We start from the raw sequence: 24129 nt of genomic DNA, 5'->3' as shown, positions 1-24129 counted from the left end.
AAATCAGACGCTGTTGAATTTAACATAACAGTAATACATCTGTAATTGCTTTTGATAGTTTTATGTTGCACAGAATGATATCTGCCTTCAATCCAGCAAGACAGTGCCTTCTGGGATAGCTTTCTAGCTCTGAAACATAACATTTCCTGCAGAATACAAGATCTGCACCTGTATAATGTCAGTGCATTAGATCTCAAAGTATCACAGATTTTTACAATGCAACAGAGGTTTTCTATTCAAAGTTCTTGTTTGAAACCAACCTACACCTGTTAGAACATGATGTCCTCGTAGCAGGAGACTGTACTGTGCTCAGTATTTCTCTGCATCATGAGGAGTTCCACCAGCATGAGATCTACAGCACTGGAACAGGCTGCCCAGACAGGTTGTGGAGTATCCTTCAATGGAGACATTTAAGACTCACCTGGACGCCTACCTGTGTGACCTATTGTAGGGTACCTGCTTTAGCAGGGGTTTGGACTTGATGATTTCTTGAGGTCCCTTCCGACCTCTGCCATTCTGTGATCCTATGATTTTCCTCTGGGAGGCTGAGAGCTGTGTTTGGCAAACCCACAGGGAAAGCATAAGCGCAGTTTCTCTGCTTTTTATCACTATGTACAAAGGAACCCATTCTACAGAGGTGCTGTTTTAGTGATTTCTGAATTCACTCATTAAATATATATATATATCTATAGAGCAGCAAAAGAATCTGAATTATAGCGTGAGGGGAAAATGCAGCACCACGTGAACAGAAATAACCGCAGAAGCTGCCCTTGCCCTGCAGCGAAATCGCCCCTTAGCCCCAGGCAGCAATTGGCCGCAGTGCTGAGCTCGCCTGTGGTTAATAATAAATGGCTGTCAGCCCCACAGCTCCAGCCCCTCCGTCACGCCTTCTGCCAGGGCTGCCCAGGCACAGCTCCAGGGCCCACCCTGCCTTGTGCACACGGCAGTGTCTGGAGGTAAGAGGGACACCAGGCAGTGCTGCACCAAGGCAGGTGCGTGGGGTGATGGTGAGGGGAGGTGAGCAGGGCCGGACTGGCGGAGGGAGGAAGGCCACACTGCGTGAGAGCTGTGCAAAACCCGTGCTAGGAGCGCGCACATGTTTGTTACGGGGCCTAAGGTCAGACAGGTCTTACTGCTAGGCTTGCCAAGCTTCTAAACCCCCAGCCGGCTGGCCGTTTTTCCAGCCAACACCAGCTAATTCCTCTCGGGTTGCAGGTGGGGACAGCTGGTTTGTATGCACCACCCAGCGCGGCTTGGGCACTCCTGGCTGCTGAGCTTCAGAGTCCAGGGGTTTGTTAAAATTCAGAGCACTGCTCGAGCAGCCCAACTGCTCCTCGGCATAACCTTTGTGGCTCAATGAATGGATTCCAAGGCTGACTTTGCCCCAGAGAGCGAGGGGTGTGTACACACCCTCAGCGAGAGCAGAGCATTTACATGAACTTCTCAGGCTGCTGGCTGCGAGCTTAGCACTGCACAAGCAGGGGCTGTAAGCATGAAGCAAAGCTTGAGCCACGTCCATGCAACAATAGGATTCCATAAACTTTGTTTGGGTTTTTGTCTTAAAAAGTGGATTTTGAATGTAGAAAAACAAGTCTCCTTGTTTTGGTTGGGTGTGTATTGTGTGTCATGATGATGTATGGTGTGATGGTCTGGGAGATGTCCCGCAGAATCTCCCTGTTACACAGCCCAAACTGCTCTGTATAGCTGAAGCCTTTAGACTCTGAAAAATCAAAACAAAACACATTTCCTGGGTGTGCTGTGCTTCTATGGCTGTAATGCCACACACTGTGCAGAGATCAGAGCCGTGTTCTGGTAACACAAACACAGTACCGTACTCTAATTAATTTCCTATCTAAAGTAACAATAGGTACAAAAGACTGAAGAAATAAATCCTTTCCTCACAGTTAAGGGGTGAGGAATAGGAAGGCTTGAGAGATATGGCCAAATGCCCAGCAAAAATACGTGTGTAGCAGCCTGGAGTTGAGGGAGACTGCCCTGGGGCCCAGACCAGACCAGACTCTTAACATTTGCAACTCTCTCCTCCTCTTTCTCTGTCCTGAAATGAATTTAATTAAAGTGAATAGGAGTTGCTAAGAGACGAGAGGAGTTCTAGAGATCTTGCTGGGGCTGAATTGTGCCTCTGCTTCCAACACTTCGTGCTAAGAAAGATGATGTAACATGAGCATACATAAAGCACTGTTGGCTCTAGGAAGAGCTTCTCTTCCCTCCTTACAGTTACAATCTGGCTTTCCAGTCCTCAGCTTCACTCTTTATTTTAGAGAACTGCTTGTTTCCTCCGAGACACCAGCAAAAAATAATTACATTTCTTTAAAGTATTCCTACAGTTTTATCCTTGTGATCTTTCAGGTTGGAAGTGACAGCGGCCGAGCCTGCAATTTTCATAAACAAGTAGCTTTGGAAATCAAAACAGGAACTTCAGAAGTCTTTTTACTTTATTACTCCCTTCCTTTGCTCCCACCTCGATTTCAGAATCAACAGTGGGCTGGGCTAGATGAGCTCTTTCAACTCAGTTTCTTCAGATTAACATTTTGATTTGGCACCCCAGCTCATGCTTGAAACACAAGAATTTTCCAGGCATTCTGCTGGGCAAGCCCAGGATTGTTCACATCATTGCTAAATTACTACTTCCATTTTTACCTGACTTTTGTAATCTTAGGACCATCCTTCTGCACAAGATGATTGCAAAGATAACCTGGAGACTGGCAAGACACGTGTCCACTGAGGCACATAGGACCACGCAGGTGAGAAGATTTCTGCATGGTGAGTAGTGTATTCCAAGACAGTCCCTGTGTGGAAAGCATCTTCTTCATCTGAACACAGCAGGCAGTGTTTTGGGAGCAAAGAAATGAGCAGCTATTTCAGCTTTCAGGAGGGTACTTCAGGTCCTAAATGCACAGGGAATTCCCTTGTTTGATAATACCACTAAAAGTAGGTGACATTTTGATGCACAATAGTCTTACTATGTATGTAGTCTTGGTATATTTGTGTTTGCACTCTTAAAATATAGCATTATTCAGGCACGATTACAGTGCTCAGTTCATTCACAGCAACGCCAATTTAAAGTAATATTAAAGTAATATTATTGGAGCCAGTAGCAACACAGCTGTAACAACGGTGGGAGAGTAACATTCAGATCATGAAGAGGGTTGTTATTTGTATTAATTATGGTGATTTTTTAATTTTTTAAATTTTTTTATTTTTGTAAATAGTTCAACCACACAGAACACAGTTTTAGTCGTCATGAAGTTACTTGCAAACCCACACAAAAGAACAGCTGAGGAGAAGAATGAATTTACTGTGATGATGACAAGTTGCCTTTTATAAAATAGCTTGGTAGTAACTGCAAATACCCCTGCAAATAATTGACTTCTTTTCATTTATCTCCAGGTTCTTATTTCAGGATTCAGCCCTCCATACAGGAAGCCCTGGTGGAGGGGAGACCGGTCGTAGCATTGGAGAGCACCATCATTACACATGGCATGGCCTATCCTCAGAATCTGAGGTTGTGGGTTTATGTTCCTTGTTCAACAACATTGTAAAAACAAAGTGAGGGAAAATGTCAGGTTGCTAGAGATACAGAAATTAAGCTCTGGTGTAAAAAAAGTTGTATTTGGACTTCCAAGTAGAGCAGAACCATAGGACACATGCATTCATACCTATTTTCTCCTTACCCAACACCTTACATTTCTGGCTTCTTTTGAAATGTGGCAACAGATAATGTCATCATTTGCTCTAAGCCAGAGATACTACGATTACTGGCTGCACAATGACAGACACTGAAAACTCCCCTGTAGTTTCTTTCTGTATACCTTTTGTGATACAAAAAGGATTGGAACGCAACAGTGAAATCTGCTCATTGGCACCACTCAGAGCAGCTGCTGTGAGAACTGATGGTCCCTCTCAGTGCCTTCTGCGCCCTATGCAGGAAAAAATAAACACCTTTATTTATTCACATCCTGTAGATGCGGGTTTTTTTACTGAGCCACAGTGCCAGAAACCACAGCAATCTACACAGTCATCTGCTAGCAGTCTCCTCTCCATCCTATAGCTTCTACAAAGCACAGGAGGATTTTGGTATTGATTCTCCATTTTGCCTTTTACCTTGCCATTAATTTGCCTGGTACTCCATCTTACAGTGAATCATTAAAAAATCTTTTTTTTTTTTGGAATAGATAGTTTTAATAGTTGAAGATTGCCCAACAGATGTAAAGATAGCTGCTAAAAAAGGATAGGATATCCCACAAATGATCAAGTATAAAGCCTGCAAAGCTTAGAAAGGCCTACTTTTTAACCTTAGAATATCCTCAACTTGCAGCTTTTCAACACTGTTGGTACCCCATATCTCACTGTCTATACTGTGAAAAATATATCCTGGTCATTTGAGTAGGAGTTGAATTTTCTGGGGTTTCTGAGAAGATTTGTGATCTCAGAAATAACAAGTATTAGGTACAGAAAGGTGCTAATTTGAGAAGATCCCTGATATTTAGTAATGTAGTGTACAAATAGGTTTGCCGGTTAGCCAGGCTATTTTACAGCTCCTGCCTCAGAAATGAAGCATAAAGCCTGTCCATTGCTGTCCTTAGAACAGGAGCTCTGAGTAGTTCTGCACTGCTGCAAAATCAGGTGTAAAGTTCTGCCACGAGGAAGATACAGAAGCAGAACTGGACTTAGCTGAAATCCAAAGAACTGCACAAAACTGGAAACAGGGAATGCCAGCCATGAGGCTTGGCAGGTTTCTTGCCTGATTGTTTGCCTCACTAATATTGTGCTTGTTGTCCTGTCTGTCTTCTTCTAGCATGGCCAGAGAGGTAGAAAAAATCATAATGAGAAATGGAGCAGTGCCAGCCACTATAGGTATTTTAAGGGGTCAAATCCACGTGGGACTCACAGATGAGGAACTTCAGTTCTTGGCAAGCAGTAAAAATGCAGTTAAAGTGTCTCGGAGAGATCTTCCTTATGTCCTCAGCCAGGTATGGTACACTGACTTTCTACTATGGTGTTTTCAATACAGCAACAGGTTGGTCTCCGGCTTCAAGCCAGGTAGCTTTAAGCCTCACTGAGATAGCACGTGTATCCAGAGTCAAAATATATCTGAGTCAGGGAATAGCAGACCTGAAATAGGGCTCCTGAAAAGTCACTCAGGATTGGCTGGCTATGTGAAGAATATTCATATTGGCACGATAAGGCATCATCATATTACACATGCACTACGTGACAGCAAGTCACCCCAAAATATGCACATAGTGCTGATAGTCACATTAGCTGCCCGAGAACCCTTCTGGTTAGAAAGCCCTGGAGAATGAAGGCCTTTGCTATTAGCAGAGCAAGAACAGCTTATGTAGCAGGGATGATGAATCCTCTGCCTTTTTTTGCAAAGAATATTTGTGTCAGAATTTCACTTAACTGTGTCAACAGGCTGCTGTGAAGCTGCTGTTTGTCAGAACAGAACCACAGCTGCCTGCATGTGGCATTCTCTGTGTCACACCGGGGGCTGCCTGTGACCTGCTGTCCCATACAGGGCTTGTCTGGTGGAACTACCGTGTCTGGAACAATGATTGCAGCACACAAAGCAGGAATCCCTGTGTTTGTGACAGGAGGCATTGGAGGCGTCCATCGGGGAGGAGAGAATAGTAAGAAAATTAATACATACTACATTCATCTGTGAGCTGAGGAGGAGGTGGGTCTCACCACAAATGAGGTCTATGCCCTAGTCCATGCTGCTCTCTGGAAACCTGGGATGTGGTGCAGCTTTGCCGGTGTAGTTTGTGACCTTTAAGTACATAACATACTTTCCTTTTAGCTATATATATTCCTAGTATAGAGTAAACACACCACTCTGCTGAGTGCTATCTCTTTCTGATGTAAATTCTGGACTGGGGGTTTCCAGAGGTCAGCAAAACTTCTGTTGTGTTTCTCTGCCAGTTGTGTCAGTATTGAAATCTACCAAAATCATCTTTTTTTCCCCATCTTCTTGAACTTTGTCCTTTCTTTTTTGCCGACCATATTTTTGCATGCTATTTACTGATGCGAACCAACAACTGTGACCGCCGGTGCAAGGCTGCATCTCTGCCCTAAATCAAGTGACTTCTTTGTTTTCAGTCTCCCTTAGAACCGTAGCATCTAAAAGCATGCTTTAAAACTGTAATATTTGTGTGTGGATCAAAGTGTTAACAAAAGGAGACAGACATGGCTTTTTAAGAGGGCAGATCACATCGCCTTGAGGTGCAACACTATCACAAACAACAGCTGCTTGTCCCTTGACAGCTCTGGATGTGAGTGCTGACTTGACAGAGCTAGGACGAACTCCAGTTGCCGTTGTATCTGCAGGAGTCAAGTCTATCCTTGATATTGGCAGGACACTGGAGTATCTGGTAGGTATCATGGGCTGCTGAGCATGAAAGCAGGTGATTACGTACTCAGTGTAATGCATACAACAGGGCAAAGTGGGCCCAGTGATGCTGGGGCAGTTATTAAGCCTAAGATTTTGACAAATAACTAGAGGATGAGATGTGAGGATGCCCGTCTTTTCACTTCTCTAGTCTGAGGCTATTTGGGCACTGGGATACCCCCTAGCATCATCCTGTTTGTGCCCCATAGGCTGTTCCAGCAGCTGCTCCAAATGGCTATGGCCTTTTCTCCGGGCTCAGACTCACTTTTCTGTCTACTGGGAGAATGCTCCCACACTGATGAATCAGGCAAGCTAGATCTAAAACAAAGCCATAATTAAACTGGGAAACAATATGATTTTTAATAGAGTCCATTTTTAAGTGTTGACCAGGGTCAGCACTTCAGGTGACAGCCGGAGTCAATAATTTCCAATCACAAATAGAACTCATTTAAATTCCTGTCAGCTCATGGCATAACTTCAGGTCACAGCTTGTTACCTTGGACTCAGCATTGTGCTAGTGACAGCTGCCCTGCTTTTGATCAGCTCCGAGCAAAGGACGCATGTGTCTCGCATGTTTCAATATGCCGGATTCTGTCTGACTACTTACCATGTCTGGCTCTTTGCTTTGAAAAAGGTTGGTGACAGAACAGAATAGAATGGGATGGATTAAACGTGCAAAAATAATCAAACCCTGTGCTAATGCTGTGATTCTAAAGAATGACAGTTTCTAGATGGTTGGAAGGAAAAAGCCATATCACTTTGTGGGTCCCCTTTTCCTCTACTGATTATGTCACCTCCATTACTACAGGAAACTCAGGGGGTCTGTGTGGCTGCCTTTGGAGAGTCAAGGATGTTCCCAGCCTTCTTCTCAAGACAGAGTGGCTTCCAGGCACCATATCGTGTCCAGGACGAAGAGGAGGCAGCTAAACTTATTGGTGTGTTTCAGCAGGGAAAGACCCATGTAGGCCCTGGAACAGAGGGTTAAAAAGCGGAGTCATTTTTTGATGTTTGGTTGGTTTGTTTTTTTTTTTTTTTAAGAAAGTCTTTGCCTCTTATTGTATAAACAGCCTCAAAAGAAATAGGAGGATGTAAACTGCTAGCTGGACAAGAACCTGTCCTTGGGTGAGCTGAGAACAGTTAGCTCCAGCACTGTGGGTTCACACACCCTGCAACTACTCTCTGTCCTTTTCCTTCAGCATTCAGTTTGTCCAAAGAGAACCTCATAACGATCTGCCTGTCCTCTCCCAGCCAGCACTCTGGGGCTCGGCCTGAGCAGCGGTGTTCTGATAGCAGTGCCCTGTCCCCAGGAGCAAGCTGCCTCGGGCCACCTTATTGAAGATGCCATCCAGCAAGCTCTCAGTGAAGCCAGGTGAGAAGCAGCCTAGGCCTTAACCTCTGTTCGCTCTGTGGTTTTGGGGAATTAAGTGACTTCAGGGACAGTGCTGGAGGGGTTGTAGCACAGCTTAACCTTGGGTGTGGATGAGCCCACAACAAGGTTTCCACCATGGTTTTATCTACCCTGAAGCTTGTTTACAGGACTTTTTATGCTATGTGGTTATGGTGATAAATTAATCTGCTCACAGCAGTGCTTCTACTCTGATGCTGTCTCAGCTCAGTTTGTCTCAGTAATTTTCTTTACATTTGCAGGTCCAAAGGGATTACAGGCAAAGAACTGACCCCGTTTTTGTTACAGAAGATCAATGAATTAACCAATGGGAAATCACTGGACTCCAGTATCCTTTTACTAAATGGAGTGAATAAAGGAGTAGTGTATCATCTCCTCCAATGATGTTTGCTGGAAAATGCTGCTGTTTTACTGACAGTTTAGCAAGGGGCAAGTGCTTCATTACCTGCAAACAGATGAAAGCTCAGTAACTGCATCTCAATTTTTCAGTAGCACCCTTACTGTCCTCCTTTGGTTTTGCATTAAAAATGAGATGCCAAAACAGATAGTCAGAGAAATCCCTCACATCTCACACCTCATCTTCTGTGAGGCCTTTTCTTCTATTCCCTGTCTGTAAAATGAAGATGTTAGCTTTACTCTCCATGGATACAGAAGAAGGTGAATACTTAAAACTTCAGCGGGTTTATACGGTACTGGAACCCAGCATATGTTCCACTGGATTTTGGCTTCTGGGAATCAAATCTCCCAAGTCTCACAGCATGCATTTCCTGCTTTCTCCCTCTAGGCAGTTCCCACACAGGCTTCTGTTGCGCCAGTCATGCTGGTATTTTCTCTTTTCCTCAAAAAAATGCCACACAGACCTTGCTCTGATCCAAAACAATGCCAGAGTGGGCAGCAGCATTGCAGTGGCCCTGAGCAAACTACAGAAAGCCACGAGGAAGGGGAGCTTGCCTCGCAGAAGGGACACAACCCTGCCTCAGCCAGTGAGTCCCCTGCTGTCCTCCACATAACACCTGTCTGCTGGCAGCACTGAAGACAGGTTTTTATCTATTTCCAAAGGTGTAAGGTGACTCATCCAGCGACCACTCAGTCTCCTTTATGCTGGCAGACATTCTCTCTTTAATTTTCTTTATTATTCACAGCTAAATATTCTCTCCCTTTTTATTTACAGAGGATGAACTGTGACAATGGCCTAATCCCATTAAATCTTTGACTATTGAATCCACTAAAACTTTCATCACTTTTTCACCTTTTATTGTGACCTTATGCACAACTTCAACTCTGTTTCTCTCAGTGCCAGGGAATTTATGTGCCTGCAGGAGTAGACTTGGAAGAGGGTGTTGGCAGAGGATATTTTGAGCTGCTGAGTCACACACATTTTATAAATATCTTCTTTCTTTGGCCTCCTTCTCATGGCTGCCAGAATTACAAGATGTGCCGCTTACCCCAAATGTGATCCATTATAACTCTAATACTCCATTCACGATCTTAGATTTCATTTGCACTACGTGATTTACAGCAAATCTATTTTAGGTAGTCTTTAGAGAGCTGAAAAAAAGATTCTAAAACCCATTTGCAGTAGGATTTGTCAACATAAAAGAGTGCAGTGACTCCAGAGGCAGTAACCTGGCATTTGATAGAATGAGGAAAAAAGAACTTTATGTCCCCAAAGAATCTGGGAACTTTCTGTCTGTGGAGCTGTGCTGCTTTTTCTGGCTTTGTGGGACAGTAAGACAGTGATCCATAAAGTTTCACTGGTTGGGGTAATTTCTGGGAGCTTGTAAGACATGACTACGTTATTCTGCCCATTTTTATCTATTTCATACAGAATCACAGAATGAGCCGGGTTGGAAGGGACCTCAAGGATCATGTAGTCCCAACCCCCCTGCCTGGCAGGGCCACCAAACACACACCTTTACTAGATCAGGTTGCCCAGGGCCCCGTCCAACCTGGTCTTGAACACCTCCAAGGACGGGGCATCCACAACCTCCCTGGGCAGCCTGTTCCAGGGCCTCACCACTGTCCTAGTGAAGAACTTCCCCCTAACATCCAACCTAAATCTTCCCTCTTTTAACTTAAAACCATTTCCCTGTGCCCTGCTATTGTCAGCCCTTTTGAAGAGTTTACTCCCCTCCTGGGAGTAAGTCCCCTTCAGGTATTGAAAGGCTGCAATGAGGTCACCCCGCAACCTTCTCTTCTCCAGGCTGAACAAGCCCTCCCTATCCAACCTTCCTCTCACTCCTGTTAGACAGCACTGCTTCCATCTTTCTGAGATTGAATCTGTCAAAAATTGTTATACCCTGTGACCACTCAATCAAACTGTCAGCACCCCTCTATGTTCTCTGTAACGTCCTGCCTACCGTGCTGGGGCTGCATATCAGCAGGCGTAATTCAGAAAACAACACTGAAGAGAGATTTCCATTCTCTCAGACTGGAATTGCACAGACCTGTGTCTAGCCAACCAAAAAAAAGCACAGGCCTTCAGTCTGTGAATCAGATGGCTTTTCAAGAGGGTGGAAAAAAGCGAAGAAAAACTGTAACTTTTCCTTCCAACTACTTTCTACTTCTTTCTTCCTTTTAAAGGTGGTGATTGGAGGTATCAACGTTGACTTCATAGCCAAGGCACAGAACACTGTCATCCTGGTATAGTATCTATAGTAGCTTGCTTATCACCACTGCAGTTTCCAGCTAGTTTTACAGGGTTGCCAATCCAAAGAAGGGTGGTGGGGAGAAGATGGTGTCAGTGCATGTTTTCCTTGTGTCTGTATGAACACGTAGGCACACACACAGGAATTGTAGTCATATGTATTTGGTATGTTGTCTAGGTGGATACACACACATTGATCTGCTCTGTTCATGTGCCGAGAGTCACTGCCTCTCAAGGAACAGAGCAACATATCTTTACCATCTCAACGTATCACTCTGGCCTCAACAGGTATCCCGGTGTAATTATTTGATGCCAAAAACCCAAAGAGCTGTTTTTGTAGAAGAGCTGCCCAGGTCATTCACAAAGTACATTTGCAAAGAGCTAGAAGCAATAGATGAAAACTCTCACTGTGCTAACCTATATGTAATTCAAGATTAGATCCTAGAGTGAGGAAATCCCCAGGTAAGAGCCAGTTCTGGCTGCCTTAGGCTGTCTTAGCAGCCTGAATAGGAGCCAGACTACTTGTGAAGTACCCAGAGTGGTAAGAAGCCTTTGAGAAAAGTAGCATTTACAGATAAATAAGAACCATCTTCCTCAATCATAAGAAATTTAAGTCATAAAGAAAAAAAATTGCTTAAAAAAAAAACCCAAACATATAGGCATTTTAAGTGTTATTAGAACTTGTGTGTTTCATTGTGGTTTGACCAAGAAGCTAAAGACATGAAGACTTTCCCATTGCAAACAGCAGCCATAATATGACCTACATGATTTTATTTATTTATTTTGAGATTGAGGTGGTAGAGCTTGCTTGTACGTTGTTTAGTGTCTCAAATCTCTGTGCTGATTGCTGATAGCAAACTCCTGCCTTCAAATGGGGCCAACTGTGAAGATGTCTCGATCAGATAGGAGAAGACCAGCTGGTGAAGCTATTGCTAAGGAAGTTGGAAATTAAATGATATGGAGGTAAAAGAAACTATCATAATAGTTATGGGTGACATGTACTATAGCAACAGCTATGCAGGTTTTCAAACCCAGAAGTCTAACAGCTTCAGCTGTGATTGAACTGAGAACACGCATAGCCTGCACTAGGCTATCAGGGCAAGGAGTAATCAGAGGCAGGCAAACCACCTGCTGGTATAGCAGTAGTGAATACAGACCCCTGGGCCATGCGTGTTGTGGTGAGGGGCTGAGGGCAGTCACAAACCCCATTGGAAGCAGATGGCAAGGGAAAATGAAGATTTTTAATGTTGCATAGCAGCAAACCCTGGAGCTGAAGGCCCATTATGGCAGTTAACCAAATGCCAAGCTGTAGGAGGACTTGGGAACTGACAGCCTCTGTGGTTAGGCACAGAAGAAGAAACAGGCTCAATGCTGATGCTCTGCTTTGGCTTTTAAGGATATTTCCAAATTGCTTAGCACCCAGCAGGTCCCACCCTTACACATGCTGTGTTTGTTGTAGAGATTTGCAACACATGCTATCCCAGTTAGCAAGAAAACAGCAGTATTCTGTACTAGTTTTAACTTGCATGTGGCTTTCAAGGCTATCCAGAAGTGAAGTGCCTTTTAAGTAATTATTTGCATGTAAGTAACCAGCAGAGAAAGATGAACATTTTCTAGGCTTGGGAAAGGTGCTGGACAAGTAGTTATGGTTATAATGGTTTTAGAACATCCAGGAGAATCATAGAATAGCTTGGGTAGTAAGGGACCTCAAAGATAATCTAGTTCCAGCCCACTGCATTGGGCTGCACAGGGCCCCATCCAACCTGGCCTTCTACACTTCCAGGGATGGGGCATCCACAACTTCAGGAAGAGCAGAGTTATCTTTACATTAGGAATTCAAGCTTCTTAGGATGCTGGAAGAGGTCCTAGAAACCCTTTCAATTCCTTGAAGCCTTGCCAGAAAGCTCAGTCATATTTCAAACCATCTAAACTAGCCCATTTTCACCTTTCTTTCCCCTGAGTGCAACATCGAATAGATTCTCAGGTACTGCTCAGACTGATCAGTAAGGTGTGATCAGTCAGTTGTCTCTTCGCCTTTGCAAGCAAGCTGCTACATCATCTCTCATCGCATCCACTCTAAAGTAATTTAGCAGCTTCATTTCTTTTAGATCTTGTGGAGTTGTACAACAGCAGGGAGCACCCACGACTGGTGGTCGGCTGGTTCATCTGCTGTGAGGGTGAATGTGTGCCATTGGGATGCAGGGGCAAACTGAAAGAGAAGAGCAGCGTGCCAGGCAGAAAAAAGGAGCTTGTGTGTATTTTTAGTGTTCCTGATGGCATCAGCTTTGAAAAATAGATGATGATACTGCATTAAGCAGGTTTGTGCTCATTACCAATGACAGTCAGTATCCTCTTTTAATACTGAAATAGAGGACCATGTTCAAAGCTATGTTGTTTGACTTGTCTAAACAAGCATCCTTGCTTTTTGCTTTGGAGTACATGTATTTTTTTCCCTTGGCTTCTTCTATTATGCACAGTAAGTTGCAGAGCTAAAATAGGCAGGCTCAGTGCTTTGGAAATCTGCAACACTCACTGGGAGACAGTCACAGATGGAAACAGCCGTATTCCTGGCAGTGCCAGTGGCAATTCAAGGGGAGCGTAAGCAAATGTAACGGAGAGGCATCTGGGTTAATGAGGAGTGACAAGTAGTGGAAAGGTAGACAGAGGCGATAGGTTGCTTACATGGCATTCTACTCAGGTTGTCCAAACAGTTCAGGGCTTGGAGAACTGCCATGCAGAAGAGCAAAGGGGTGGAGAATTAGCACCGTGTCAAATTGACTGCACAACTGGGGAGAGCCAAGGGAAACAGAAGGAGCCTGGGGGTAAAAAATAAAAAATTATATATATATATAAGAAAAATTAAAAAATAAAGAACACAGTAGGGAGAACAGCCTCTTGCAGTCACAGGAGTGGATGAAGACCTTATTGTGTACTAAGGACAGATGTACTGTCTGTAATTTCAAGGCTCAGTACAGGGGAAGAAGGGTCCCTGGAGTGCTTTGCGGCAAGTTCAAAGAAGGTCCAAGAACAGCAAGAGGAGGGAGGAAGACGATCTTGTACCCTGAGATGGCAATACATCTGCTTGCTTAGGAAGGATAGAATGTTTACAAGCAAGAAAAATGAGCATGTACGGAGGTATTGTTGTGTGTCTGGGCTGACACAGGGAGAGAGCATCTGGGCCCAGAGCTGCACTGTGTGGGTATGCACATGTTTCAGTACTTGCCACCCAAACACCTGCTGGGAAAATTTTTGTTCCAATGTTTGCTTCATTATCTTTATCCCCAAAAGAGACAGAGAAGCTTTCTTTGTTTGAACGCAGGGAGAATCCGCTGGGGCATGCACCTATGGGGTCTCTCAAATTATCAGGGGACACTTTACCCCTGTACCCAATGCTAGTGAACCCTTCCCTCCTTCCCCACTGTCTAAGATACTTGGGGTCCACATTCATCTCAGTTCCCTATCGCACACTCACCCTCCCCAGCAAGTACCCCCCACCTTTGTTTATATATACTTTGTAATCTGGATTCAGAGTCTGTTGTTTTGCCCGACTAGAACTATCTTTGTATCCTCTAAAGTCTATAACTCTGTTCTGTCCAGCACACAGGATTTAAATGCAGGTGCTAAGCTAGCATCTCCTGCCATATACCTGCAAGTTTGTTTAACCTGTTCTTCTTCTCGGATTTTATATTACAAGGACATCTTATCCTTTCTTCTTTCATGTCACAACCTACTCTTGAAAAGCCCTTGGATTATCTGGACGATGATTAGGAATGCCAGTGGCAAACTGTCTTCAGAAGTAGAAAAGATGTTTCAGGATTTTATGAGTCAAGAGCTATAAAGCAATTTGATAGTCATTGGTGAAGCCCAGAGAGATTTGGACATTTACTGAGGTAATTCTTCTGGCATGAGAGCTGGGAGGAGGAGGAAGAGATGGATGAGGAACTGCCTGTGCTCTGGCAATCTGACCATTTGTGACAGATGGACAGAGGCGAGAGAAAGGAGAAGCTGGTAACCACAAAGGTGGAGAAAGGTTTTTGGAGAGAGAGATGCTTGGGAAGAAAATGATAAATTAAAATGAATAAAGTACTGCAGAGGCAGCACTGGCAAAGGTGACACAAACCTGCTTTGTCTTCAAAGTGAAAAAAGTAAAGCCAAGCAAACAAACAATTGCTTACAGGTGGGAGCTGGGTGGCCTGGAAAGCAGTACCAGAGCCCATCAAGTCTGGGTCAGTAGCTCCGGAGTCCCAGTGCTGATGTGAGCAAGTAAATTCAGAAGGCTGCTCTTCAACCAAAACACTCCTTGGTGTTGTTCAAAGAGGTTGTAGTCAATAAAATCAAGATAGTTATGCACGGGGAGACCAAAATGATCTCCCCTTCTAGGCAATGGGCCTCTGTCACCAGAGCTGATGTGCTTAGATGGGCTGTGGGAGTTTGCAGTGCTCGCAAACCTAGATGGTCTCTCTTTGCTGCTCTATGATTTAGCAATATCAATTTCACTTCAGATGTTAATAGAGACACGGCATCTATACCAAGTAGCTCTTCCAGCTTTGCTTATAAATGATTTATTCCTCCAGGGTGGTGGGCAGACAAACGTTGGAAGAGTGAGACGAACTTTTGGCGGCGTTGGAAGAAACTTGGCAGGTACCTAGTGCTTGGGTTTGCCTGTGGGTGCCTGCCAGCTCTGATTTGTCCTTTGGTACTCCTTCAACAGCAGGAGCTCTTGAGCACTGTTCAGATCTGAGACACAATAGGCAATACATCAGGGGACAGACTGCCTGGAAAAGGCAAGGGATGCTCCAAAAAATGAGAAGGAAGGGAGTTGGGCAAGAGTCTGGAGAATAAAGAACCTCAAATATGAAGTTAACTAGTAAGTAGCGCAGTGACCCCAAATTGAGGTTAAATAAGCACTACTGTTCTGCAATGGCTGCTGAACAGCCCGGTCGTAAGTGCTGAATTAATGCTACGTTGTGGTTGCAATGGGAGTATGTCCCAAGGAAGGATTTGAAATGAATATGCCTATTCAAAAGTGGTCTATTCAACCATGCATCAAGGATGAGAGGAAATGGAGCACAGAAGTTACTGTAGGAGAGAAAGGGCTACAGTCAGTGGCAACAGCAAAGGACCACAGTGTGCCTGGTGCTATAGCACAGGCAGAAGCAGACCAGTGTTTGAGTGCTGAAATTAGCAGGAGGACATAGAATGGCCTGAGTTGAAAAGGACCACAATGATCGTCTAGTTTCAACTGCCCTGCTACATACATGGTTAATAACATGAAGATCTTAGGATTGCTCTGGTTTTTGATCTATCCCAAGTCTTCCTAACACACATATACTATCACTTCAGATCACAGATGGGGAAAGGTTGAGGAAAAAATGCAACCCATTCACTGAGGAATGAACTGTGGTAACCTGAAGGGAGGGGAGGAAGGGTTTCCCATGAACCCATTAGTAAAACAGCATTGTTGGAACAGCCACATGGCAAGGTCACACACAGAAGTGATGTCGGCAGGCCTGCATGCTTGTGATGGGTACAGGAAATGCCAGGGAAGTGCGTAAGTTCCCTCTGACAGACCTGTTAATGTCTTTTCATTTGCTTCTAGACTGCTTAAGCCGTCTTGGGCTGACCCCTCTCTTTCTGTCAGCTGTTGGGAAGGATGAACATTCAGAGTCCATCCTGCACTACTGTCACCACATGGTATGTTTCACATTGATGCCTTGTAAGAAGAACGGAGGTGATGGCATTATATAATGGGAAAAGTATTTTTAACCCTGGCGAACATAAAAGCCGCCTTCCATCACATCTCATCACTAAGAGGGAGAATAATTCAGTGCTGCTTAGGTACAGACCATTAAAAGCTGAGGAGCTACCCCCAGAATACAGACTAGATGTATGTAGAGCTTGAAGTTTGAACCACGTGGTCTTAATTCAGCTCCAGGGAGTGGAGTTTGAAGGAGAAAGAGAAGTAAATAAGGAAGAATCGCAAAAACAATTAGGAAGGCCTAAGCACAGCCAGAAATATGCAAAGCCTGACCCTCAGCATAAACAAAGCAGTGCTAAAACCAGCCTGATTTGGGCCACAAGACAGAGAAAGCATAGAACCAAGGCTATGTGCCTCCCAGATTCAGAAGAACAGGATCTTACAGCTGCATACACACACAGCTGTACACTAGAGGAACACCTGACTTGAGCAGCAGCTCATCCTCTGACACCAGGGAGCCAGGAGCAACCCCAATCCAGAGCATCAGATGCTCCTCTGGGGAAAAAGCAGAGCTGAGGGCAAAGCCAGGACTATGGGTGGAGGCCCCAGCTGAGGCTGGTCAGGGCCACTAAGGCCTATTGGTGCCTTTAGAGTCCTGCTATACCAAGAGAAAGAGCATATGGGGCCCTTAATACTGGTAATTTGAGCAGCTCAATGAAAACAGCAAAAAGAACAAGAACTCTAGAACTCTACCTAGACTGAGATACCTCTGAAATGTTGCTTGTCTGTAAGGAGAATGGAGGATGAAGGGAAAACAACAAGCTGGGCTGCTGCCACAGATTGGGTGGGTGCAGGGAAAGAATATTTAAGTTGAGCCAAGTGTAACAGAGAAGAGGAACGTGCCCCTTTTATAACTGTTCTCCCTGCTTTAGGACATGAGTGCCATCCTGCAGCTGGAGGGGAAGAGCACAGCAACTTACAGTGCTATGATCACCAGTGCTGGGGAGCTGAGCGTTGGCTTGGGAGATATGGACATCCACCAGCAGATAACAGAGCAATACGTATGCATACCAGCTGATTTGCAACCTTCTGCTTATGAGAAGCAGTGTGGAGGTGTGACAAAAACCAGCTAGTAAAGCTGTACCAGAAGGGAGTGGGTGTGCAGAGGGAACGTGCAAATTCTTAAAGTTAACCCCAGACACTGGCCACTGAGATTGCAGCATGGCAAGCTACCAGAGGTACCTGTTGCTGCTTATCCAGATGGAGCTTCTTTATATTTCTGTTCCATAAAAAGTCACCATTGCTACCATCCCATGACGTGCAGGCCAAAATCCCCTGCACCGATGAATTTCAATTAACCTATCATTGTTGGCATCTTAAGGCCAGCAGTGAATCCAGTCCACCAGCAGAAATTTTATCTCTTCCTTTTAAGGAAAAAAAACCCCAAATGTAGACAGAACACTACCTAAAGTAAGTTTTCCTATTCCACTCCCTCCGTCCACCATCCATGCTGTTTCTCCATGCTGAGTTGTATAAACAAACACTGCTCCTCAGCACGTGCAACCCTTGGAAACATCAGGGCTAATGGAAGCAGTAATTGCAGATTGGTTTGGTGAAACCCCCCATCACTGCACCCTCCTCCCTACTCGTTCTGCTGTCAACAGAACAAATCCTGTACTTCATGACTAGCAGCGACATGAATGTTAAGTGCAATTTACTTATCGGTGGGCTCTTAGTGAGGGAAAAATATGGTCACTGCTCCCACTTTCATCCCCACCCTGCCTCTCCCAGGCCTTGGCACAGAAAACCATTACATGACAGATTAGTTCTCCTGAGCTTTACGAACCAGTTGTGGCCAGTGGAAATTCTGATCCAATCTTCTGCTGCAAAGTGCATTTTGGCAGCCTTTCTTTCAGCCAGGATTAGCAGAGACACAGGAGGGAGGCTGCAAGAGTGCCTGTAGCGCTGGCCTGACGTTTAGGCCTCGCCACAACCTCCTTTCAGGTTATTGTAGAGAGCAGTGAGGTCTCCCCTGAGCTCCTCCTATCCAAACTGAATGATCCCAGTTCCCTCAGCTGCTCCCCATAAGACTTGTGCTCCAGACCCCTCACAGCTCCGTTGCCTTTCTCTGGACACGCTCCAGGGCCTCAGTAGGCAGCAAACAAAGGCGTAGTCAAAACAAGCAGAGCACAGGGAGTCCTACAGAGATATTAAATAGCAGCTTTCCGTCTCCTTGTAGGTCTCTAAGTGACCCAGGAGTATCAAATGGGCCTAGTGAGGAACAAACTGTATTCCTCTGCTGCAGGGCCTCTAACTGTCAAGTCCACCTTTTAATGATGGGGAGCAGAGAACAAGAAGGGGAAGAGAAGAGATGAAAGTAGACATCCAGCTTCCTTAGGGAATCACTTCTTTATGTTCATTCCTGTGTTTAAGAGCTGCAGTATAAGCAAAAACCCTGCATCCTGAGTATGACTAGCAATCATTTTGCCTCTCTGCAATGACTTGGTCTGTCTCTGCTCTGTGTCTTGGATTTTCACTAGGTGTCCCAATTCAAGGAGAATCTGTGCCGGGCCCCACTAGTTTGCATTGATGGAAATGTGCCTCTTTCCACTATCCAGTACATCTGCCAACTCGCTAGAGATCATCAGCTAGCAGGTAAGGAGACCCTGCCCAGTCCTGGCCCCATGGCTCCTATGGGTGTGTGCACCAGGGTGCTCCATGTACTCTGAGCACTCTCCACTTCTTGCTGGAAATACCCAGCATTTGCTTGTTACCGAGTGCTCCTTTCCAAACACTATGATGTATTTTCTTTTTGAAATGGATGAAAGACTTCTGCTTTCTCTGAGTTTGCCTCATTCTGCAGCTAAATAACATCTGCTATAACGTAGGAGCTAGAACCCTTTGGCATTGCCAGAAAGCCAGAAAAAAACTGTTCTCTTTGCATTAAATCTCAAGGCAAGCACAGCTGTATGTGCTTCTGCCACACTGAGCAGCGATGGAGTTTGATTCTCAGAACAAGTGCTGAAGCAACGTTTGGGAGGATTTCCACTTCCCATAAAACACAGGGCTACTCTCTGGCATGCTGAGGACCCTTCACAAGGCTTCCCAAACCTCTGCAATTATGCCTTCATTTTAAAGTGCAAATCCTGAAGAAGGAGATGATGTTCTTAGTATGTGGCAGAGGCTCCCAAAGTAGATTAAGGGAGATCCAAAGACTGATTGTATCACTCCAGAGCCAGAAGCAACTTTGTCATTGCTGAGCAGCAAAGAGGAAAACTGGGGGACCCTGGACCCCAGTGCGGGGGAAATCATACTTAGGTTTCTGATACACTGCAGAAACAGCCCCAGTTGTACAGATCACATGAAGCCTCCTGCTCTGTGTCCCACTCAGATACAGAAAAAAAACAACACTGATGAATCAGTTCATTAACCGATTGCAATCTTCCCTTCAAGTGTGCTACGAGCCGACAGATGAGAACAAGGCCTCTAAGCCATTCCTCTCAGACAGCTGGAAAGCACTCACGTACATCTCCCCCAACCTGCAAGAGCTAAAAGCAATCAACCGGACTCTTGGGAACCCTCTGCCAGCAGGTATTGAACACTCAGAAGAGTCAGTCATGCTGACTCTGCTTATTTCACATAATGTAGACCAGGAGAGAGCATTTTCCTCCCCATCTCCCATGTCAGTCACACTGGGTTATAACGCAGTGGGAATTTATAAGCGGAATTGGCATCTTCCACCTTTCAGCCATCTCTGTGTGGGTTGCTTGGCCCAGCCCAAACCGATGATCGATCAAAGAGCACAGCAGGCCTAGTGTGGCTCCTTGTGCAAACCAAGAGGTCCCGTTTTCCTCACTTTGTCACCCAAATAAAAGCAATCTCTAATTGATATATATTTCAGTGACAGAAGATGCTCTGAGGGCACCTGGAGACATTACCAGCCTTTGGGGAAATGAAATACTGCACTGTATGCAATCAGAAACCCAAAAGCATTAAAACATGGAAGTCATTCTTCAGGATGGTGTTTTTGATCTCTATAGACATGTGTAGATCCAGGGAAGTATAGGATTGACAGTATGGAAATCTAACGCTGGAAAATCATGTTTCCCATGAATGAAAAGAAAAAATATCACATTTTCAGTAGCGCTTATAAGTAGGAGCACTGTGTGGGCTGCTCCTAATTACAGGCTGCCAGCCCACAAAGGGACCCACTGAGATCGTTTCAAGTTATGCCCTTGCTTTTCCTCCTCTCTCTCTAAAGGGGCACCATCCAGGCTGGAGGACATTATCAAGATGGCAGCAGCCTTGGCCCGCCCTTTGCTGACCCACCTGTGCTGTGTGGTTGTGACCCTCGGTGCTCACGGTGTCCTCCTGTGTGGCAGGAGCCTGGGAGGGAGCATCTCTCTTCATCCAACACCTCATGAGCAGGTAAGGGCAGGGGAAACACTAACTCTGGGCTCTCAGCAGCTTCGGTCTGGGACTGCAGAGCATCATTGCTATTTCTGGTGGTGAAGCAGCGATGCTGGGAAACATGGCATCAGTGCTGGCAAATGTTCGTGTTTGTGGGTGGAACGCACAGCTCTGAGGATTAGCGAAGAAAATTGTCTGTCCTGGCTCCTGGCAGCAGTGCTTACAGTCAGCTCATTTCACATGTGCTTCTCCTGAATATTCATGACTGTAAGCTTCATTTTCAGGAATTTAAATCACAGTTCTCCTTGGAAGTGTGAAAAAAGATTATTAAGATTATTGGTTTATTTTTGTACCCCTTTTTTAGCGTCTATGCGTGTCTGGATGACACCAGCTTGAGCTGTGCTCACTGACCTCCCTCTCTCCCCATACAGACCACTGCTGCCAGCCTCTGTGCTGCCCACTACCCCGCCATCCCTGTCAGCAGCGAGGAGATAGTCAACGTCTCAGGAGCCGGTGACAGGTACATTGCTAACCTCTCTGTATTCCCCAGCTACACGTGGAACCACCCTAACATGATTTCTTTTAAATTCTACTACAAAGACAAACAATGTTCTGCTGCTTGAGGAGCAGCCACAAGAACAGGACTGGTAACTGATTCCTTGCAGCGCTCACCAGATATGTCTCACTGAGCACCTTGAAGCCAGCCTTGCTCTTATTAGGTTTGCTTTTGTTTAAGATAAAAGCCCTCCATAGCCATCTTGTAGCTCTGGATTACTCTGGGCTGAGCTGCTGAAAGCTGAGTAAACCATTGTACATCAAAGCACCCTTACCAGCTAACTCATGTACCTCCAGTGGAAGTGGGACTGATCCTCAGGAGCTGGAGTTGCCCTGTAAAAGAACTACATCAGGCTCTGCACTCGCCTCTGGCAATAGCTTGTGCTTCACAACAGTCTGCTGTGCAACTCGCCTGCCTGTTCACGCTGCTGCACATAGAGATAAGAAATGACACATACTATTCCTAGCCTCAGTGATCAATTCTCCTTCTGTCAGGGAAGTATTTCATTATACTCCTTTTTAACTTGTCAAACTCTATGTAGCAGTCAGGTTTCTGGTGGGGTTTTTTACATTATTATTATTATTATTATTATTATTATTGCTTCATGTGCTGCAATAATTGATTCTCTCCTTTCATTGCCTTAGGCCAGACCAAAAGGACACATCTGACAGATATTTCCTTTCTGTTTTCTTCTCTTACCTACCAATAACTCAACAAAGAAGCACCTCTCCTTTTTTCTTATTTAGGTGGGCAGAATAAAAAAAGCCAATGAATATCTTCTTGCCAAGCTAATTCATCCACTTAACACCAGAATCTTTCTTTACTCCTCATATCCCAAACTGGCTCTCAAGTGAGTTGGCTGCATTCAGTGCGGCACTGTGAAGGAGGCTGTCATGTTGTGCAGTGCCGTAGAGCTGAACACAGCAGTGTGGGAAGGGCTCTGAATTTTGGGATATTAATTGATGTTTTCTCCAGAAATCCTGTTCCTCAGAGTCCCCAGGTTCACACAGGGGTTTTCACAGCACTCATGTTTGTCCAGGAGCAGCTGCTCTGAGATCCTGTTGCATTGAACAGTGCCAGAATGGGCCAGAAGTGCCATCTCTTTGGCATACAAACAGATGAAACAGGCTGGCCTGCTGCCTCCTCTAAGGGACCATGCAGCAGGGTACAACCCAGAGTTAGACACACAGCTCAGCCTTGTGAGCCCTAGTCCTTCCAAAGCACTGTGTAGGGGATGCTGATCCAGGAGGCCGTGGCCCTGCTCGGATCCCAAGGCTCTCCTGCCCTTGGAGATGCTGCTCTGCGGCTGTTTGCTCCCTGCACCCAGCTGCCCTGGCAACACAACACTGCCTGCCCGCACACGGTATCACTAGGGGATGCACCCCCAAATGTTTACTCTCAGTCTCTGGAGCTGTTGAGAGATTGAATGGTTTTGAAAACCACAATCTTCTGTGCCTTTGTTAAGGAGAAAAAAAAAAAGAATGATACTGAGGTAATTAGCCAGAGTGCAGAAAAGCAGTCATTTTCCCTTTCACATTGATTTGCCCATTAATCCTCCCTGCTGCTGTGTTTTCCTGCCCTTGCTTCCTCCTCTCAAATATCATTATTTTCTCCCTCCACCTTCCCTTCTCTTTTGTCCTTCCCCAGTTTCCTAGCATCACACCTGAGTTTAGCTACATTCAAATCCTGGCTGTTCCCAGCTGACTACCAGCAGCACCCTACATGTCCCCATGCCTCAACAGAGCTGAGCAGGTGATAACATCACTTCTGATGCCTCCTTGCTGCCTGTGGGAGACACCTGTTGTTTGAGCATTCTTACTGGCCAATCTCTAATGGACAATCACAGATGAAGCTGGCAGAAGTCTGAATCCAAAATCTCATTTCAGCTCTGGATTTTTTTTTCCCCACCTCCTCTCACATTACATAGGGAAATATACCTCTCTGCCCATCTTCACCTTCACAATGGGGGTAAGGAGGGAATGTAACAAGGTTCCACCAAGGAGCAGAGAAGTGACAAAATAGTTAAAAGAAGAAAGCTAAAATAGGTTCTTCCCTCTGTAGACCCTCTTTAGTTTCTGCAGCCTCTCTTGGAGAACTGGGGAGAAAAGAAAATGTGGTGGGATGGGGTGTGACTTCAACTTCTCAGGTGAGAAGCAAATGAAACGCAAATCAATAGCACTATTTGTTCTTCCACATTTTAAAATAAATGTAATAAACTCCCACAAACTTCTTATTTTTACCTCATCCCTCCTCTAAGACATACTCTGCTTCTGTAAGCGTTGATCTAGATTCATAGAATCGTTAAGGTTGGAAAAGGCCACAAAGATCATTGAGTCTAACCATCAACCCACCACCACCGTCCCCACTAACCACGTCCCTCAGATGGGTTCTACTCCAGCCAGCCATGTTCCTGAGGCCAAATCTGTTCCCAGGGCTCTGAACCGCTGTTCTTTCTCTCCACAGTTTAATGGCAGGAATTGCTGCAGGGATAATTGCCAACCACGACACAGATACCTGTGTCCGGATGGGCCTGCTGGCTGCACGTTTGTCTCTCCATTCCTATGAGCCCATCTCCCCAGCAATCAGCACGTCCACCGTCAGCCAAGAAGAAGTCCAGAGCAAGCCCTGGCCAGAGGTGAAGGTATGGAAGCTGGACTAGATTGACATCGCTTTCTCCTCCATCACCTCCTCATGCACCCAGCAGTACCATCTCCAAGAATTAGGCCATGTTTTCAGTTTCAAGCTCAGAAGCTGACTAGAGGACTTGAGCTGCTGGGAGGTGAAGTCCCAATGGAGTGCGTCTGGTATCAACTTGTATTGCACTGTTCACAATCATGTTTTTCTGTTGTTGCTTCCTCTCTCTCATGAGTTACAACCACTGCTTTGGTCTTCTGTCTGCTGCCCGCCAATAGTTTATCTCACATCCCTATGGGGAACACTCACCTGTTTTGGTTTGGTGTAAACCATCAGGGAAGGAGGCGCCAATCCAAGGAACTTCTTAGTT

General features: G+C 45.3%; 1 protein-coding gene across 5 annotated transcripts; it reads left to right on the top strand.

Moving 5' to 3' along the window:
* The first annotated feature begins 798 nt into the window (after window positions 1–798).
* Window positions 799–24017, top strand: LOC107315955 (uncharacterized). 5 transcript variants are annotated; one of them, XM_015866911.2, is made up of 19 exons: window positions 799–956; window positions 2678–2781; window positions 3409–3523; window positions 4817–4991; window positions 5540–5651; window positions 6286–6392; window positions 7218–7344; window positions 7658–7778; window positions 8057–8142; window positions 8673–8797; window positions 10398–10457; window positions 15036–15102; window positions 16061–16155; window positions 17092–17220; window positions 18700–18814; window positions 19613–19750; window positions 20421–20587; window positions 21001–21089; window positions 23589–24017. In XM_015866911.2, the coding sequence occupies exons 2-19, from the start codon at window positions 2697–2699 to the stop codon at window positions 23782–23784; spliced, it is 2109 nt and encodes a 702-aa protein (XP_015722397.2). In that variant the 5' UTR covers window positions 799–956; window positions 2678–2696; the 3' UTR covers window positions 23785–24017. The 5 variants fall into 5 exon arrangements, with proteins under 5 accessions (XP_015722397.2, XP_015722404.2, XP_085377699.1 ...); XM_015866918.3 differs by lacking the exon at window positions 23589–24017 and adding an exon at window positions 22773–23566; XM_085521573.1 differs by having other exon boundaries at window positions 924–956; window positions 2678–2762.
* The last annotated feature ends 112 nt before the right edge of the window (window positions 24018–24129 follow it).

This window comes from Coturnix japonica, chromosome 1 (genome assembly GCF_054131305.1).
Source record: "Coturnix japonica strain WE chromosome 1, WE-NBRP24, whole genome shotgun sequence".
In the NCBI taxonomy this organism is placed as follows: Eukaryota; Metazoa; Chordata; class Aves; order Galliformes; family Phasianidae; genus Coturnix; species Coturnix japonica.
Note: the sequence above shows the minus strand (reverse complement) of the source record. Positions and strands in the feature narration are given on the sequence as shown.

Coding starts and splice junctions, on each gene's coding strand:
- LOC107315955 (XM_015866911.2), top strand. CDS start 2,697: ATGATTGCAAAGATAACCTGGAGACTGGCAAGACACGTGTCCACTGAG. Junction 4,992..5,539: donor TTCCTTATGTCCTCAGCCAG/GTATGGTACACT, acceptor TGTCCCATACAG/GGCTTGTCTGGTGGAACTAC. Junction 19,751..20,420: donor TGGGAACCCTCTGCCAGCAG/GTATTGAACACT, acceptor CTCTCTCTAAAG/GGGCACCATCCAGGCTGGAG.